General features: G+C 46.3%; 1 protein-coding gene across 2 annotated transcripts in view; it reads left to right on the plus strand.

Annotated features, from left to right (window-relative positions):
- Nucleotides 1–19,111, plus strand: part of PNPLA7 (patatin like phospholipase domain containing 7) — a 142,848-nt gene that overhangs the window by 30,712 nt on the left and 93,025 nt on the right. For both annotated transcript variants that reach the window (XM_027687457.1, XM_027687458.1), the window contains exons 18-19: nucleotides 6,040–6,171; nucleotides 7,598–7,721. In XM_027687457.1, coding sequence (XP_027543258.1) covers nucleotides 6,040–6,171; nucleotides 7,598–7,721 — 256 coding nt within the window. The remainder of the gene's footprint in view (nucleotides 1–6,039; nucleotides 6,172–7,597; nucleotides 7,722–19,111) is intronic.

The raw sequence follows: 19,111 nt of genomic DNA on the forward strand, positions 1-19,111 counted from the left end.
TTTTTTTAAGTACTTTTTAAATTTTTTTATGGCCCTTTTGAATGAAGAACCAGGGCAGTGACTGTCCCCCTGTGCTGAGCACTGGTGAGGCCACACCTCGAGTCCTGGGGGCAGTTCTGGGCCCGTCATGACAGGAGAGACATTGAGGGGCTGGAGTGTTTCCAGAGAAGGGAACAGAGCTGGGAAAGGGCTGGAGCAGCAGGAGCAGCTGAGGGAGCTGGGGGGGCTCAGCCTGGAGAAAAGGAGGCTCAGGGGGGACCTTCTGGCTCTGCAACCCCCTGACAGGAGGGGGGAGCCGGGGGGTGTCAGGCTCTGCTCCCAGGGAACAAGGGACAGGAGGAGAGGGAACGGCCAGAGAAGGTTTAGGTTGGATATTAGGGAAAGTTTCTTCACTGAAAGGGTGGTTGGGTACTGGCATGGGCTGCCCAGGGCAGAGGTGGAGTCCCCATCCCTGGAGGTGTTCAAAAAATGAATAGATGTGGCACTTTGTGATATGGTTTACTGGGCATGGAGGTATTCAGTCAAATGTTGGTGTGGATGATCTTGGAGGTCTTTTCCAACCTTGATGATTCCATGGTTCTGAATGTGAGTGGTGGGTGTCTGGGTGGGGCAGTGCTGCTAAAGCACATCCCACAGCAAACCACACAGCTCACAGGAGGGGTTTATCCATCTGTCAGGTGGCTTTATCTCCAGCAAGAAGAGAACATGGGAATATTAAATGGTGACATCTCCTTTTTTCAAGGTCTCTAGAGCACTTAACTCATTGGGGTGGGAATTATGACCCAAGATTCATATACTTCATAATCCAAATAAGAGAGTCTGGCCAGAGCCTGGACCTTGCTGGTTTAAGTGCTGCTTTGTCAGGCCCTTTCTCTCGGATTCATTAGTTTTTTTTGCTGGAAAACTTCCCCAGTTCCATTCCCTAACACAGCCCAGGCTGTTGGGTGTGTTATAAGTGATTGGTCTGGGTGTAATTGTGGGTTTTCAATGCTCACTGATAGAATAGGTCCAACAGTAATGCCCCAGTGCAAGACAGGTTCCTTCCTGGAGCTTGGAAGTAGCACATGACTTGGGACTTAATGCTTAAAGGGAGGTATAGGTATTTCTTAATTAAAAACTCAATATGATGACTGTGGTTAGCCTTGTAGTAATGATAGTAGTGTAGCCTTGCCAATAGTAATGATTAAAGCCCTTCATTTATTCCACATTCCTATTGTTTAGAGTTACTATTATTTCACACACACAATTTGTCTCAAATACCTCTATTTCCTTTTCTAAACTTCTTTTTCAGCTTCTGCTGGAATGTGCCATCAGTCCTATGTAGGACTTTTTGGGGTTGTTGTCTTTTCTAGGCCACTGTTACGTTGTATATTCCTACATACTTCTTGCTTCTTAAATAATTCTGGTTGTTTGTATTCCTAATCAACTCTACCCCAGAATCTTACTGTGGGATTTTGGTTTTCCCACCTCAGGCAAGAGGCTGTTATGCTGTGGAATGAACGTGCTGGGCTCAGCATGTGCTTGGAGCTGTGCTTTTCCCAGTCTGTGGGGTGGATGTCTACTCTGTGGCCTAATTTCTGATGGATGCTTCCCACTTGTGCCATTCCATGCAATATCAGCCTATTCTTCTAAATGCCTGGTTTTTCTGGCTGTCTTTTGCTACTGTTGTTTTCCTACTTGTTCCTGACTTGAAATTTCATTATGTTGTCTCAGCCAAGCAGGCAGATTCCACCTTTTCCTCCTCTGTTTCTTTTGTTTGTTTTGATATTCAGGGCTGGGTTATTTCTCTCATTTGCTGAAGCTCATTTTCCTGAGTTTTCTCTTCTCTCTCAAGAACTGAGTTATCTCTTGTTTATTCCATCTTTTTGCTTCCATTAACCCCTTACCAGTCAGTGCTCAAGAACCCATCAGTGTATTAACTCTTCATCATTTTTGGGACCTTTCCAAATCTTTTTTTTCCTCCTTTAGAGTCTGTTGCCTGTTCTCTGCATTTTACAAGCTCTTTAATATTCCAGTGTTTCATCTTCACAATTTGTCCTGAACCTCAGACTTTATGGCACTTCTAAATCCTGTACCTGTATTTAAGTGTCATTGGAGAAAGGCTTTGAAAAGCATCAGCTTGGTTCATTTTTACTTTGAACTCTCTGAGACAGAAACACTTGTTGATAAAACTAAATAGAAGTTTTATTTTCCACTTTTATGCCAAATTCTGTGCTCATAGCCCCACAATGTTTGGCTTTCTCCTTTGCTTAGAACCTCACAGGAGTTATTTTTTTTTAATTTGTTTGTATTTATCTTAAGCTACAGATTAGAAGAAATTTGACAAGAATCTCCCTTATTCCCCAAAATTCCATTTTTCCTTTCCTGTCACATATACTCCTCTCTTCCTTTTTCGCTGTGCTGGAACACTTTGTGTTTTTTCTCAATAATTAATGACAGGGTGAAGCAGAAAGCACATGGTCAATAGTTGCCATTAGGCAAAGAACTCAGTAATGGAAGGAGCCCCAGGGTGTAGAATTGCACGGTGGGTGTTGGACAACAGATTAAATCCTTTCCTCTGGAACTCGGGGGCACTTTTCCGTGCTGCTGCCGTGACTCAATAACTGCCTGTTCTGCAGAGTGTAAGTGTGGGGTGGCACAGGCTGATGATGTGGTGTATCCAGGGTGACACAGGCTGATGGCACAGCACATCCCTGCAGTGCTCTCTGGGCAGTGCCCACGCTGGGGCTGGGGGGGCTCCTGCCCAATGGGGCAGTCACAGTGTCAGCAGGGGCAGGTTCTGCAGGACCAGGGTCTCTCTCACACCTTCTGCCTCAGGACATTTCATGGTTTGGAGGCCTAATCATGAGCACTTGCCAGAGAAGCAGGAGTGCTTTGATTTTTATTTGGTCTTGCCAGCCGAGCTGAATATCAGTTTGCAGCCACATCCACAGTTATATCTGCGTCAGTCCCAGGCTTCCCCACAAACTGGTTTAGCCCTTTCATTGCTGTATTTGGTGAGCTCTCTAATAAAGAATCCTCAGGGTCCCTTCAGAAACAAGTTGCTGTAGTACAGAGCTTTGGATTTTAATTTTCTCATTGCCAGGCATGTGCCAAGCAGAAGAGCACAAATGCCCACGTGAGAGGAAAAAAACCTGGCTGATAATGAGGGAAAAAATCTGCTTTCCTCTTCTCCTGCGTATGGGTGGGTTTTACCTTCTGTCCTAATTCTCTTGTAGAGAACTGAGGGAGATAACAGAGAGCTCCATGTGGAAATAAAAGCAGCCTGTTAGTAGTTTACATCTTGAATGCATTAAGTATTAAGATACATATCCTGAGGGAGGGAAAGAGTAAATGGCTTTTATTGACGACAGCAGACAGCCTGTGTGGGAGGAGACTGAGGGCTAAATAAGCAAGTGGAGTAAAACCAATGAGCTAAACCATTCCAGAGTTTTTAGGGGCTTTATTTAACTTTTGAACCAGCTGAAAAGGGGGAATAGGGCTGAGGGTTTTCCGTGTGTCTGTAGGTATCTTGGGCAGGAGGTGGTTGGAAGGCATGGAAAAATCAGGGCAAGAGAAGAGAGTCAGGAGAGAAAAGCTGTCCTGCTTTTGGGTCATGCTGTTTTTGGGTCAGGGTGGATTTTCAGGAGTGCCAAATGGAAGAGGTGGTGTTCAGTTTAATTTACCTCGTAGCACATGTGAGTGTGATGAGCTCAATATGGAACAGGGATCTGTGCCTAAGGATCTCTGCCTCTCAGTTTTGGGGATTTTGGCTGAAGAAATAACAAGCTTCATTTCTGTGAAAAGCACTAATTGGAGGCCCAGGGGGAGGAGAGATATCTATGAAAGCTCCCTGTGTGCTGCACTGACCCACAGCCCCTGCCAGCTGCAGCAATGGGACTAATGAAGGAGACACCTGATGTTTTAGAAACTACAGGACAGTCTCTGTGCCACACCCAGGCAGTGCAGAGCTCCTGCTGAGGCTGCTTTTGCTATCACAGTCTTGGATTAGGCAGCTCTACTCGGGCTTGCTCTGATCCTGCCAGGTTCCAGTGGTCCACAAGGAACTGCAATCCAGTCAGGGAGCAAAGGCTGGCAGTGTTCCTGCCATGCATTTCTCCCCTCCTGTGTTTTTAGGGTGTGAGGTTAGATACAAAGCTGGCATGACTCGTGCTCAGTGAGAGCTCCCTCATAACAGGGTCTGCTCAGCAGATTTTCTTATGGCAGTCTGGCATCTTCCTTGGGAAAGGAACATTGATGCAGAAAACTTACCAAGTAACCTCATGAGGTTCAACAAGGCCAAGTGCTGGTGCTGCCTTTGGATCAGGGAAGTCCCAGAATCAATCCAGGCAGGGGATGGACAGATGGAGCAGCCCTGGGAGAAGGCTCTGGGGGTGCTGGTGGGGGAGAGGCTGGACATGGCCCAGCCCAGAAAACCCCCTGTGCCCTGGGCTGATCCCCCAGTGTGGGCAGCAGGGCAGGGGGGGATTCTGCCCCTCTGCCCCTCAGGTGAGACCCCCCTGCAGAGCTGCTCCAGCCCTGGGGAACAGCACAGGAGGGACATGGAGCTGCTGGAGAGAGTCCAGAGGAGGCACCAACATGATCACAGGGATGGAGGAAAGGTTGGGAGAGCTGGGAGTGATCAACTTGGAGAAGAGAAGCTTCAGAGTGATCTAATTGTGGCTTTCCAGTGCCTGAAGGAGCCAACAGGAAAGATGGAGAGAGTCTGTTTACAATGGCCTGGAGGGAGAGGACAAGGGGGAATGGCTTCCCACTGCCAGAGGGCAGGGTTAGATGGGATATTGGGAAGAAATCCTTCCCTATGAGGGTGGGGAGGCCCTGGCACAGGTTGCCCAGAGAAGCTGTGGCTGCCCCATCCCTGGAAGTGTCCAAGGCCAGGTTGGACAGGGCTTGGAACAACTTGGGCTAGTGGAAGGTGTCCCTGCCCATGGCAGGGTGTGGAGTGAGATGATCTTTGGCCCTTGGCCCCTCCAACCCAGGCTATTCTGTGATTTATCATTTTTTCCTCTTTGTTTCTGTCCCTGAGGGGTTTCACAGAGCTCCTCATCTCTCTGTGTGCATTTCCTGCAGACACACACATCTCCTTCTTTGTGAATCATCCTATCTCTTATGGAATAGCTGTTTTTTAGTGATCTGTCGTCAACTGCTCTTGATGCTGTGCAGGAACAGGAAAGATAAGTTGCCCTAAACAGGTGGAACACCCTGACCTGTGTGTGCTCCTGTGGAATGATTCAGGAAGAATTGCAGTGCTCACTGACACAGTGACAGGATGCAGTGATCTTTAGTCTAAAAAGAACAAGAAATAAGACATTCCTGAGCAGTTCCCAGGTGTCTGTGAGAGTGATTTCCCCTGGGCCTCACAGTCAGTGTGAAGTTTGCACTTATCCTGGCAGAACCTTCTCAAAGTTTTTCAGTTTGAGGAAAGTATTGAATTACATGATATCTTTATTACTAGAGACTTTTAAGCGTGACTCAAAAGATTCAGTGTGAAGATCAGGAGCTTTATTAGAAGGTGTTTCAGTTCTTTGTGGTCTTTGCAACAGGGAAAAGGGAACATTTGAAATTCAGAGCAGGTCTTTTATTTTTAAGAGCATCAGACTTGACATATAAAGAGAGTCTGATGTGATATTGGGGAGAAGCTGTGAGCTGTGAGAAGGGCAGGGAGGGATCATCCTGGGGACAGTATGAACATTTCCCTGAGTCATGAGAGACCTGGGTGATGGGGAGGTGAGGAGGGTGGCTCATAGACAAGAGCTCCCATGGCTCCATCCATCCCACTGCCCTTGGAAAAGGGAATTGGGCTGGACAGCAGGACTGGCCAGCATCTTGCCAGCTCTGAGAGACATTTGGTTTGGGCTGGCTTGGCAGGCTGGCCAGCCCATGCTTTGTCAAAGAATCACTGCTGTGATGGCAGCAGTGCAGTGTGCCTGTGGGTATGTAGTAATTTTGGAATTTCTGCTGCACTGGGGTGTTGTTACCTGTGTGCACCTGTTCCTGTTTTGGGGAAGCACTGGAATAACCCTTTCCTTTTCCCTCCAGGATCATGCGGGAGCAGCCCAGTGTGGTCCTGGGGGTGGCCCACACTGTTGTGAAGAGAATGTCCCCCTTTGTCAGGCAAATTGACTTTGCTCTGGACTGGATGGAGGTGGAGGCTGGACGAGCTGTTTACAGGTGAGATGTGGACTAAATTGAATGTTTGAAGTTTTTTTAGTTAATGAACTGTGCTCCCTTGGTGATGTCTAGAATGAGAAACCCATTGCACTGTATTTATCAACCATTCCACCAGGTTTTATCTGCCTATTTTAAGATAATTTTCTTTCTGCAGTACCTTCAGCATTGCTTCAGTCTCTTGTCTCCAGGTGTTACTAAATTATTTCATACTATTCCTCGTCCTTTCTTGTTGTTGTGGTAAGCTTTTAAAGTGACATAATTGATTAAGACACAGACAGTTGTATGTTCTGGTGGTGGTTTCTGCCTTGTTAAGAGCATGAACATCTATTGCACAAGGAGTTTTTCAGCCTTTCTAAAATAAACAGCAAAACTCAAAGGTAATTCAGTTAGGCTTATTCTGTAGTAAATTGAAAACAGGAAATTTGTGTTTAAAGAGCAAAAGTTACCTTGGGAAAACGTAGTTTTATGGATCTATACTAGGATGCAGTTGAGCTGTTACATGGTTGCTGCAGTGGTGGGAGAGTAACGGTCCAATTTAGTCCTTGATCTGTGTAATTGTAATTGTAGTTTTTATTGTTATACCTGCAGCAGCAAAGCTAATGGAAGTTTTGGATTACTCTGTGCATCAGAGCATTCATAGCTGCCAATATCTTGTTAAAACCTTTCAGAATTCCTTCATTAGTTTTAACTCCTCCACCAGAAGTGTGGCATTCCAGACACAACTCCTAATCATGCCAACTCAATAGAGCAAAAGCTTCCTGCTAGACTGAGGTGTGTGCACCAAAAGGAACCCAAATCTGGAGCCACTTGGGAATGTGCTCTTTGATCTGCACAATTTCTCTGCACATCCACGTTGGCCTTGCAGTGGGAACAAGCCCCTGTGTACCCAGCAGTGTTGTCTCCCCTGGAGGCATCCTGGTCATCCACATCCAGGCCTGTCATGGACTCACAGAATGGTTTGGGGTGGAAGGGACCTTAAGGATTTTCCAGATCCAACCCCCCGACACCTTCCACCAGCCCAGGTTGCTCCAAGCCCTGTCCAACCTGACCTTGGACACTTCCAGGGATCCAGGGGCAGCCACAGCTTCTCTGGGCAACCTGTGCCAGGGCCTCTCCACCCTCACAGGGAAGAATTTATTCCTAATATCCAATCTAAATGACTCTGTCTGAGTTTAAAGCCATTCTCCTTTGTCTTGTCCTCAAGCAGTTGTGCACAGCCTGCACATTTAAACATTAAACATATTTCCAGGTCACCTTTTAACAGGTGCCTGTTCCTTTTCTTGCTTGCTTATTAAGTTTAAGTCTCAGTTAAACCCTTTCCTGTGTCCTCTAAGCCAGGGAGGGAAAATCAACCTGTTCAAAGGCTCCAGATGCATTTGCTGAGCGGAGATGCTTCGCTAATCCTGGTTATTGATCCTTTCTGCAGGCAGGGGGACAAGTCTGACTGCACCTACATCGTGTTGAACGGGCGCCTTCGCTCCGTGATCCGGATGGAAGATGGGAAAAAGCACCTGACAGGGGAATACGGCCGAGGGGACTTGATTGGAGTGGTAAGAGGGAGGGTCACACCCCAACTGCTCAGCTGAGAAATTGGTATTGACTCCACGCTAAACAAACACAGTCTTGCTCCCATCAGTTGTTCATCTTATTAAGGGCTTGCACAGGTTCAAAAAGTGGAAAATCCCTTCTGCCTGGAAACTGTGTGTAGTAATTAATGAATGGAGATATTGGACTTGGTTTGAAAAGAAAGAGAAAACAAAAACATCAAACCAGTAGGTCTCATGGGCCCTATAGGCTGCACAGGCCCCATGGACCCCATAGGCCACATATGCCCTATATGTCCCATAGGCCTTATAAGCCACATGGGCCCCAAAGGCCTCAGAGGCCTCATAAGCCCCAGAGGCCCCATAGTCCAGGTTGGCCCCATATTCCCCATAGGCTTCAGAGGCTCTATAGGCACCATAGGTCCCATATGCCCCATAGGCTTCAAAGGCCTCATACGCCCTATAAGCCCCATAGACCCCAGGGCCCTGCCCAAGGCTCTTCTGTGCTGTGGGTTATTTTCTTTCCCAGTGAAAGGAGTGCAGCCTGTGAGAACAGGTCAGGGAGAATTGCAGGAATGTGCTCTAAATGGGGATTTGGATAAATGTAGAGCCTCAGTCTGGCTGAGCCCCCCTGGAAGTGTCTAGTCCAACCTCCTCAGAGTTGGCAGAGCTGACTTCAAAGCTTAGTCAGGTTTTTCAGGGAGTGTGTAATTATTATAGTTATTAAAGCAACTGTTGATTTCAAAATTGTGGTATTTATCCACGTTGAATTTCTCTATGTTCATTTTTTTGTTTCTCAGACCTAGTTAACAACAGAAATAGGAGTCTGACATCACAAATATGTGCAGCTTGTTTGATTGTAATATTTAAAATTAGAAGGTTTCTGAAGTTCTGAGATTGTTGTTCAGGCCCTCTTTTGCCTTTTGAGCTGAAAACTAAATACTGAATGTGTATCTGTTTATAGCCAGAATTAGCATAGCTCTGAAGCCAGAAAACACAAGAATTGGGATTAGTTCTATGGGAAGAAATTCTTTTCTGTAGAAACGAAGGGGAAGGAGGAATCCAAGGCTGTTTCACTTTAGAGAGCTGATCCAGGACTGTGCTGATTGCAGAAGGAGGTGGTTTTGAAAGTGGCAGCATCCAGCAGTTGAGTGTTTCCCACTGGTGTAAGAGGTTCTCCTTCCCTCTTTCCCTGCTCATGGGCTGTGTCTGTGATATAGGACTCTCTCTGTGGCAGTAAAACACCATCAGCAGGGGGCACCTGCTTGTCTCTGATGGCAGGTGGGTCCCAGAACAGTGCCTGTATCATAAAATGTTTGTGACAAAGGTCTGGGGTACTGAGAGACCGGGAACTGACCTCATATCTGACTTGTTTATCTCGAGACAAGTAAAAAGTTTTATTGTGAGGAGGGTGAGTTTCTGTGCCTGTTCACTGTGTGTTCACAACTCATTTTCACCTGTGTGATAACTTAAAATAAATTGCCTGTCATTGAGAGGGGACTGTAGAGAGAACATGAGGCAGTTCCAGTGATGGTCCCAGAAGAAGACAGAGGTGGGTTGGGCTGGTGGTTGCACAATATTTGTTGAGTTCTATGTGGACAGTATTTAAGGATCTCTTCCCAAGCTCAGTGCTGCTCTGGCTGAGGGGTTAGGTTGGCTTGGGATTGTGTTTGGAGGAGCCAGGTCCACTCTGGAACATTCTAGGAACACTCACAAGTTTTATTTGATTTTTCTTTTTTGGGGGGATATCTCATTAAAGGTAAAATGACACGGTGTGACAGGAACAAAAGCTGCTATCTTTTGTGACTAATCATGCTGGTATGAGGTCTTTTAGTGTGGGAACAGGGGTTTGTCAGCTTTGACACATACAGGCATTCTCCTGCTCCTTCCCCTGCTTTTCCTTCGCCTGTGGTGATCTGCAGCTTCACTGTCAAGCTCCTGGAATTTTGCAGAGCTCCAGGTTAAAAACAGAGCTGCTCTACTTTCTGAAAGTAGTTCTGAGTGACAGTGGGAGCATATGGTGCTCAGAGGGGGGGAGCCCTTGGCACAGGTTGCCCAGAGAAGCTGTGGCTGCCCCATCCCTGGAAGTGTCCAAGGCCAGGTTGCAGCAACCTGCGCTAGTGGAAGGTGTTCCTGCCCATGGCAGGGGGGTGGTACAAGATGATCTTTAATGTCTCTTTCAACCTAAACCATTCTGTGATTCCATGATATGGTCTGAACTTTACCTCCCTGTACAAGGACTGCTGCTGGATTTGGAGTAACATTCCCTGCTGGCCCAAGTGTTTATCTGCTGAGGAAGGAGGGGGTGGATTTGGTGGCTGGACTGGGCTGTGTTTGCTGTTGGAACGTGCCGTGTTTGCTGGCGAGTCCCTCGGCATGGACACAGAAATACCCTTTTAGTTTGTGTCTAAACCATAAGTCACTTGTTTGGATCCGTGTTGTGACATGAATCATATTGAGGACTTTTGTGCCTCCATGGACGGCGTCATCTCCTTCCTACCCACAGCTCCAGCCCCACTGACTCACGGTGCCATTTGTTGAACGAGCCTCGGTGCTCTGGCTGCCTTTGGAAAACATGGGGGAGGACGTGTGGAGACTGCCAGGATTAATGCAGCCATCCTTTGCAGAGGGCATTAGGAAAATGATGTTTTTCATTTTAAAAAGATTTGTTCACCCCCTTCTGCGGAATCTGCTATAAACCTTTAAAAATCTGCTGCAGGGCTGGTTGTTTTCTTTTTTTTTCCCCTGAGATTAACATAATTGGAGGGTTCCAGGTGCTTGCAGGGGATGAAATCAGCAGTTGGTGTTGGTAATTGGTACTTTGGTCAACTGGTGGCTTGTTCCTCCCTGAACTCCTGCAAGACCCTCCCATGTCATCCATAATTGTGGGCACTGACAACATACAAGAGTCTTGTAGTCAATTTTTCATGTTTTGTATTTTTGTTTCCTGCCTTTATGTCAGAAGGTTTAAAATGCCACGTGTCATTTGCATAAGAGACGAGGCTCTGCCATTTCTTTTGGAAGCAAAGCCCTGAGAGATGAAGGGTTTCAGATGAGCTGGTAATTTTCCAGCATGTGCCTGCACTCCCAGGGCTAAACCTGGGGCTCGACTGGTTTTGTTCCTTGTACTGACTCAATGGCATCTGTTCCTGAGGTCTGTTGATTCAGGGGGAGAAGAACAGACTAGAAACTGAGGTTTGCATTCCCTGTGTAGTTCCTTGGAGAGCTGAGGAGGATGAGAACAGTTATGGCAGGGGAAGAGGATCCTGACTCCCTGGGAGCCTTTTTGGACGAATGGCCCTATTGATGGTTGATTCCAGTCACTGTGTCTGGTCCAATCAAGCAAAAACTTGATTGAAAAACTTCCAAGTAATTTTTAAATGACAGTGATGGATCTGTTGAACAATTCCCTCCCTGGCTGAATGCAGTTGACAGAAGTCCTGCTTTCTAGAGACTATGATTAGACCCCTTTTGAGGGGAATCTTTTATTTTGGTGGCGTTGTTGCTACAGAGGCACTTGTGGAAAAATTTCCACCATGTGAATTTTATGAAACCATTCTGGGAGCTAAAGGGTCACTCTTCTAGTGTCACTTCTGCCATGCCCAGGTGACCCCAGAGGAGATCAGAGAAGCCCACTGTGTGTTGATAAAGTGAAAGGGCTCCTCTTCACTAAGTTACTGGTTTAAAATGCTTCTCTAAGTCTCTCCTTTCTTTTCTTGATGTTGCTGCTTTATTTCTGATCTCAGTTAACTGCTGGACATTGTATTTTTTTACTCTTGTTCTCTTGATCTCATTTGTTGTCTGAGAAGGAGGATTCCTTTTCATTCATTTATTTTTTTATTCCTGTTGACAGCAGGTGAACAGGCCCAGGCTCTGACATTCAGTGTTGCCCCTGGCACTGCTGGGCACTTATTCAGTGGTTTGTAGGTTGTTACAACACAAGTCACAACTCCAAGCCTCTGTTGAGGTGGGTGTTGTTTTGCTTTTAGCATTGTTGGAAGGACAGTGGTGGCTGAGGAGAAGGGAGCAAACCCAACAGAGCCATAATAATCTCCTGCTGAATTAAAGTTATTTGTACACCTCACCTTTCAAATACCTGCAGGTGATGGAACCTTCTGTGCAATGAGCTTTTTATGCAAGTCAGCACTTTGTCTAAATTGAGTTCTGGGGAATGGCTGTGGTGTTGGTGGGTTCTAAGGGGCCTCAGCAAGAGCTGTTAACTCACAGGATTTTCCAAGCTGGGCTCTTGGGTGGTGTAGAACTGGGCTTACTGGTAACCACCCCCCTGTCTGCAGTGGCTGACCAGAAACCAGTCAGCTTTCAAAAATACCTGCTGAGGGGGGAAGTTGCAGTGATGTTTTGATTAATTCAAGATATTTTCTGTTTCTCTTTAATAACCAGAATGTCCCTTTTATTTAGTAGAACTGCACCCAGCCACTTTTGGTTAATGAAGTAGCAAAATCAGTGGAGAAAGGCCTTTGTTCACTGACACTTTCTTGTAGCACAGAGTGATAAATGGCAGAAAAGGAGCCTCAGCTGCCAGTGCAGCTCACACTGGTCCTGCTGGAGAGGAAATCATGCTTAACATTCTAGAAATAACAGATATTTAAAATGTTTTCAGATGTTAAGCTGTTCATCCAATTAAGACAGCTAAATGTCCACAGCTTTTTTTCTCTCTAAAAAGTTGAAACCCAAGAAGAATCTGTAAATGGCTCATGATGATTTCCTTAGGGGATTGGAACATTGTCCTTTTGAAATGTAAGACTGTTAGAAATCTTTAATTGCTGAGTAATCCTCAAAGGAATCACACAAAGGAAAGTATCAGGATTACACTTGTCAGGCTTTTGTTCTTTATCAGTATTAATGTTATCAGGCAGCCCCAAAGCTGAATGTCACTGCGCCCTCCACATTAAGGCTGCTTTGCTTTGCCTTTTTTGATCTTTTTTTGCCAATTACTTGCATTTTTGTAACTTAGTCAAGCCATGTCTACTTCATTTGCTAAAGCTGTAAGTTATTCCAAGACTATTCCAGGTGAATCCAGGTTGGTGTCACCTCAGGCTCACTGTGCACAGCCCAGAGCTCTGGGAATTGGAGGCGGATGAGGTTCAGGAACAGGGCTGGAAGACATGGCCTGGGAAAGGGAGGGTTTCTTTTCATCTTTCATCTTCTAACTGGGTAATAAATTACTAAAAATTATTCTCCTAGCTGTATCTTAGCTGTGAAACTGCAGTTAAAACAACCAACAAAAACAAAGCTTAAAAAACTCCAAACCATCCAGTGAAACTCCTGATCAACCAAAACCCAACCCAAACCACAACCAGCAACCCCCCAGTATTTACCAGCCCCAAAGGGAGGCAGGGGAAGCCCAGAGGAAGGAGTTCACATTTGCACAGCTGAATTAGTGTAAGACTGAGATGAGAAGCTCAGTGTCCTGATTTCCAAGCCCATTGTGAGAGGGTTTTTGGCTGAATTTAAATCACTGAGCTGAGCCATCTAAATGGACCTTGGTTTCCTACAGGCATCTTCACTGAGTGAAGTCACTGAGTTCTATCTATTTTTCAGATTTTTTACAATAATTTATTCTTCTATCCACAACAATTTCTCTTTTATCTTTATTTGCCTCAAGTTGTAAACAGCTGATGAAAGCAGGAGACTGCTCACGACTCCAAATTGTTGTGGTACAGTTCAGTGTTCTCATCTCTGGCTGGGAAAACCACAGCACAGCTTTGACAGGATCTGGCATTAAGTTATCTGGCATTCATGTGGTGTGGGTAAGTCATTTGGCTTTGGAGCTGCCTCAGATTACACTGCAGAGTGCTTTATCTCCTTGGCCACCTTCTTTGTAGAGAGGGTATTAGGAACTTTGATGACAGATAGTGATAGAAATTGTGACCTGCTGGGTTTCAGACAGGTGATTTCATGCATTAGACTATCATTCCTTAAAGATATTTTGTGCCTCCCTCCTGCTTCCAGCTGAACTCCCTTGTGATAACATGTGCTGGTGTCCAGATAGCAACTAATTCTTGATACACCTGATCCCCCACAGGGACAGTTCTTTACTTCCCTTGCCTCCTGCTCCTTCCTCCCTCCCATTTTGAGGAATGCTGCATGGAACTAGGCTGCCTGGGGAACAGCAAGGGTTCATAGTGCTTCCCCTTTGACCTTGGTAAAGGCACAGGGCACTTGACAGCAAAACAGAATTTTTTTTCCCCTGGTAGTAACTGTTGGGTTTTGTTTTTTTTTTTTTTTGCAAGCATTAATAAATAAAAGGCAGAGAGAGATGGAGAGGGAGAAGTGTGATCCTTGTCATCCTCATCAGAATGTCTGGAGTGCAGTGAGTCCAGAGAAGGGAATGGAGCTGGGAAAGGCTCTGGAGCACCAGGAGCAGCTGAGGGAGCTGGGGGGGCTCAGCCTGGAGAAAAAGAGGCTCAGGGGGGACCTTCTGGCTCTGCAACTCCCTGACAGGAGGGGGGAGCCGGGGGGGGTCGGGCTCTGCTCCCAGGGAACAAGGGACAGGAGGAGAGGGAACGGCCTCAAGCTGCACCAGGGGAGGGTCAGGTTGGACAGCAGGAGGAATTTCTTCATGGAAAGGGTTGTTTAACATTGGAAGGGGCTGCCCAGGGAGGTGGTGGAGTCCCCATCCCTGCAGGTGTCCAAGGAAGGCCTGGACGTGGCACTCAGTGCTCTGGGCTGGGGGACAAGGTGGGGATGGGCACAGGGGGGACTCGATGATCTCAGAGATCTTTTCCTCTTAATGATTCTGTGAGTGGTGGGAGCAGAGTCCAGTGGAGGCAACAGGAAGGGTTTCTGGGGGAAGAGTCAGCAGTGGAGGGTGGGGAAGGATCTTGATAAAATTCCATCCAGGTTTGTTGTTCTTGTGTTGTTCAGCTGAGTCACAGCAATCAGATCGATCTCTTCTTGGAAAGTGTTCCAGCAGGTCATCGTGCCATGGCTTCTTGGATGTATTTCTTCTTCTTGCATTGTGGAAATTCAGGTGTAATTCCCCCTAAGAGGAGCAGGCTGGGCCTGCCTGTCCATGGCATTGCACTTGCTACATGGACAAACGTGATGGCTTTGGTGGGTGTTCTGTGTGTGCACCTCAGGTGACTTTTGACATGGCTTTTGGTGGTGTTTTGACTCTAATGCTGGATTAGAGGAGCAAAACATGCTTGAAAATTCCTTCTTTTCTATAGCCACATAGAAATATAAGCAGTGAAAATTAAATCCAGGAGGTCAGACTGTTATCAGTTCCCTTCCCTGCTTTAATCTTTTCTTCTCTGTCCCTTAATGATGTTCACTGCTACAACAGGACTGTCATTGCACTGCTACAAATGCAGGCTCAGTCCTTTTGGGAGTACCTGTAGCAGGACTCCATCTGCCTTAATTACAAAGGGTAGCAAGCTCAGCCTTATTTAATTTTACACATATTTTAGATAACACTTGCACATAACCACATATAGATACACCAAGTACGAGTTACATGTGCGAGTGTGTGTCTGTAAATCTTTCATGGTTTTTTTTAATATATACCTCTATAAAAAAATGAGAGGGAGGTTTGGATTCTTCTTTGCACACAGCAGAAGGGCTGGGTGTCCTCAGTCACGGGGTTAACTTGGCACAGGAAGGATTGCAGGAGGTGGTTGTTAGAACAACTTTGAAGAGTACATGGTGTACTGAGTTCATCCGCTGGCACTGCTCCCACAAATAGCATCGATTTGCAGCTTGTCTGGTTGTTCTTCCCACTCATTCATTGCTTCCAGCAGTGTCTCCTCCTTTGTCCTTTTCTGATACAGACAAGTCGGTGTTTCGGGTCCTTCCTGGTGGCCGGAGGAGACGCCAATGAGGGGGGCACCCTGTGCTGCTCTGGGTGCAAAGGGGCTGCAGGGGGGTCTGGGGGCAGCTTGTTTAAACCTGGAAAAAATGTTGCACGTAGTGTTTGGTTGCCCTTCATGTAACATTGATGATGTTACATCACTGTCTTCAGTTGCAGCAGCAGCTCCTGCCCTTGTCTGGCAAACACTCAGCTGTGAAAATGTGTGGCTGTTTTGTGTCTGTGCTCCTCCAGTGCAGGTGTGGCCCTTGAGGCACAGGTGTGTTACCTGTGCAGCTGACATGGCACCTGCCCTTCTCTTGAGCCTCCTGAACCATCAGCAGGTGTCAGTGTTCAGATTTCTTCTTCTTATCCCTCCATTAGTGCACCCGTGTGTCCCACTGTGCTGGTCCTTCCAGGTGGATGTTGTGTGAGGAGGCAGTTTTGGCAGATGGGCCTCTGAGCCCGTTGTCTTTTCAGAGGTGGGCACCCTTTTCAGAGGTCTGTGCACCCCCAGTGACACCCAGTTGTGCTGGGGAGGGTCTGCCCCAAGTGCTGCCCCTGCACAGGAACAACCTGTGCCCCCTCCACAGATGCTGCTGGAAGCTGAGCTTGTGCTGGAGAGAAGAAAATACAAGTGTCAGGCTAATTACCAGGCAGTGACTGTGGCTGTCATGAAGGAGGGTTTGGAAAGTGAAGAGTTTAAGCTAAATAATTTAATAATCCTTGGGGTTCTACCTGCTTCCAGGGTTGTCTTGTCACTGATGCTTTCACTTGTGTGATGCTTTCACTGGGGCCAAAATGAGGGTTACCTTGGTGAGGAAAAATTGCTGCTTTTTGTGAGCTTGGCAGCAAGGAAAAATTGATATGAGAGGAGGAAATATGATGTGTGAGAGGATGACAGATCCCTGGTTGGAATAGAAGCCATAATGAAGAGAGGCTGAAGGCAGTGTGGTGCAGAATGGATGGGGATGCACAGGAAGAGCCCCTGGTGTAAATGTGCCCCTGGCTGAGGTCAGGGAGAACAGATCTGTGACTGCAAACGTGGCCCTGTTGACTTGTGCTGCTCACTGAGACTGGACGTGTCTCCCTGTGCACTGGACATGATTGAAAACTCATTTGCAAAGGGATAACCTGCACAGAAAACTATTGGGAAATAATTTGCGTTTTACACTTAAAAAATTCACCCAACAGTTTGTTAAAGTGAGGCTGAATTTGCACCAAGAAGCAACATTTTCTTGCCAGCAGATCTGGTTGAGTCCTCCATGAGGTCTCAGAGGTGTTGGAGGCTGAGCAGGAGAAGAGCTGTGCCCATCTCACTGGGGCTGTGCCCACAAAAGCAAATTTTCAAAGTGTTTGTTGAATGTAGCTCGGAAAGGAATTTGAGTAATTAGACCAACTCACAGAATATGCCACTTGCTGGTTTTTACTTTCCAACTGTAACTTGGAAAGCTGTAAGAACTGTCAGGAGTGAGTGTTGGAAATGAAGTCAAAGGAGGTCGTGAGAATATAAATTGCTTTTCCCCTCCCTTTGGAAGATTTACAGTAACACTTTTTCCTTGGGAAGAACTTGTAAGCCAGGATTGTGAATCATGTACCTTGTACAGGATGGAGGCAGCAAACCTGGTTTTGTCACTATTTAATACTGAACTAGGAGAAGGTGTGAGAATCATGGAATCACAGACTGGTTTGGGTTGGAAGGGACCTTAAAGATCATCCAGTGCCACCCCCTGCCATGGGCTGGGACACCTTCCACTAGACCAGGTTGCTCAAAACTCCAACAGAATTAATTGAAACAGTGCAAACAGCAGAGATCTATTTATAGAGGGTTTTGGGGGGGATTGGGGTGTTTTTGTTTGTTTTATAAGTGTTAGGATCAACAGGAGGACCCATCACTGATGGTCATATCGTGATCAGTTAATGAGAACCACAAATATTTAACCCTCAGAATTGTTCTGTGCTCCCTGACTCCAATGATTCCAGCATTTGAGACATTGCTTCCTGTGCAATTCCCTGGAATTGGAGGGGATGGAAGCGAGGGCAGTGATGGATGACAGATTCCTGAGGGTGGGATGGAGGTAGAGAGGGGTCCTGCTGCTTCTGTGAGTGTAGAGCCAAAGGGTCAACCTTGGAGCCGTGAGTGGAACATGGAGCATTTTTGTAGGACTGCTGAAATAAAGCACAGCAGGATTTCAGAGAGGGGCATTTCCAGGTGGAAACGGCACTGAAATGTGGATTTGCTGAGTTTTATGACAGGAGAGAAAACCAAACAGCACCAGATAACAAGGTGGCAGAGGGAGAGCAGCAGGAGGGGTGGTGGGCTCAGCACTCAGTGAGCTCCAGGAGAACTGGAGGATTGTGTGAGGGAGAGAGCAGAACAACGGGGAGAGAAGCCCAGAAATGGGCAGCGAGGTGGAACGTGTTTAAAGCTTGTAACTAAGGAGGGGGAATGGATGTTAAATGAGAAGAGCAGAGAAGTACAACTGCCTGGAGCAGAAACGATCCTGTTGGCTGGAGTTTGAGAAGAAGGGGGAGAGAGTCACTGGCTCTTCTTTGCACTGGAGCAAATGTTGTGGCTGTGTTCAGGCTGGCAGGGATGAGTGATGCTAATGGTAGTCTGGGAAGGAGCTCAGAAGAGAGCTTTGGGTGATTATGAAACCAAATATATAAATAAATGCTCTCCCCAGTCAGGTTAAATAAGATCTGGAAGATAATGATGCTGTTTCTTGAGACATTTGTTTATTACTGTTGTTGTGGAGGTGGTTTTGTGGTGTTTGCTGCAGCTGTGGTGGGTGAGCAGAATGTTAAATTGCTCTTTTTATGACCAAGGAAATAATTTTATGGGGTTGATCTTCTGATCACAAGTGGATTTTATTCCTATTGAAGTTCAAGCCAGATCTCTGAGTACTGTACTATTTACAAACCTGGTAAAACAAGAAAACTTGCTCAAAAGGTTCACTGGGCAGAGGAGCCCAAGGATTTGAATGTGGCTTAAGACTGAAATGATTTTAAATAGTCATGTTGCATGAAACTTCTTTTTTTTTTCCCTAAGCAAAAATAAAATTCTCCGAATAGTTGACATCTCATATGGGATATTCAGAATAAATACAAGGTAGAAAAGTATCGTTTTCAGAGGGAGAACTATAAGTCAATGTTAAAATGGTTTTTGATCTCCAAAAAAGGTGAGAATAGTCAAACCCAAAAAAGGTGAGAATAGTCAAACACCAATTGGATTTGGCAGATTCCCATGTGCAGGAAATGTAAAACTAGTGCAAAGAAGGCTCTAAACCACAGGGTGTGAAGAGGGGAGAATATAGTGAAGGTTGAGAAGAATCCTACAGATGGTCCAAATGGCTCATGAGAGCCCTTGCATTTCCAGTGAAGAGGAAATATTTTATTAATCATGGAATCCTGGACTGGTTTGGGTTGGAAGGGACCTTAAAGCTCATCCCATTCCACCCCCCTGCCATGGGCAGGGACACCTTCCACTAGCCCAGGTTGCTCCAAGCCCCATCCAACCTGGCCTTGGACACTTGCAGGGAGCCACAACCTCTCTGGGATAATTATTAAATAGATAATTGGGATA

This window comes from Neopelma chrysocephalum, unplaced genomic scaffold (genome assembly GCF_003984885.1).
Source record: "Neopelma chrysocephalum unplaced genomic scaffold, ASM398488v2 Primary Assembly neopelma1_74, whole genome shotgun sequence".
Classification (NCBI taxonomy): Eukaryota; Metazoa; Chordata; class Aves; order Passeriformes; family Pipridae; genus Neopelma; species Neopelma chrysocephalum.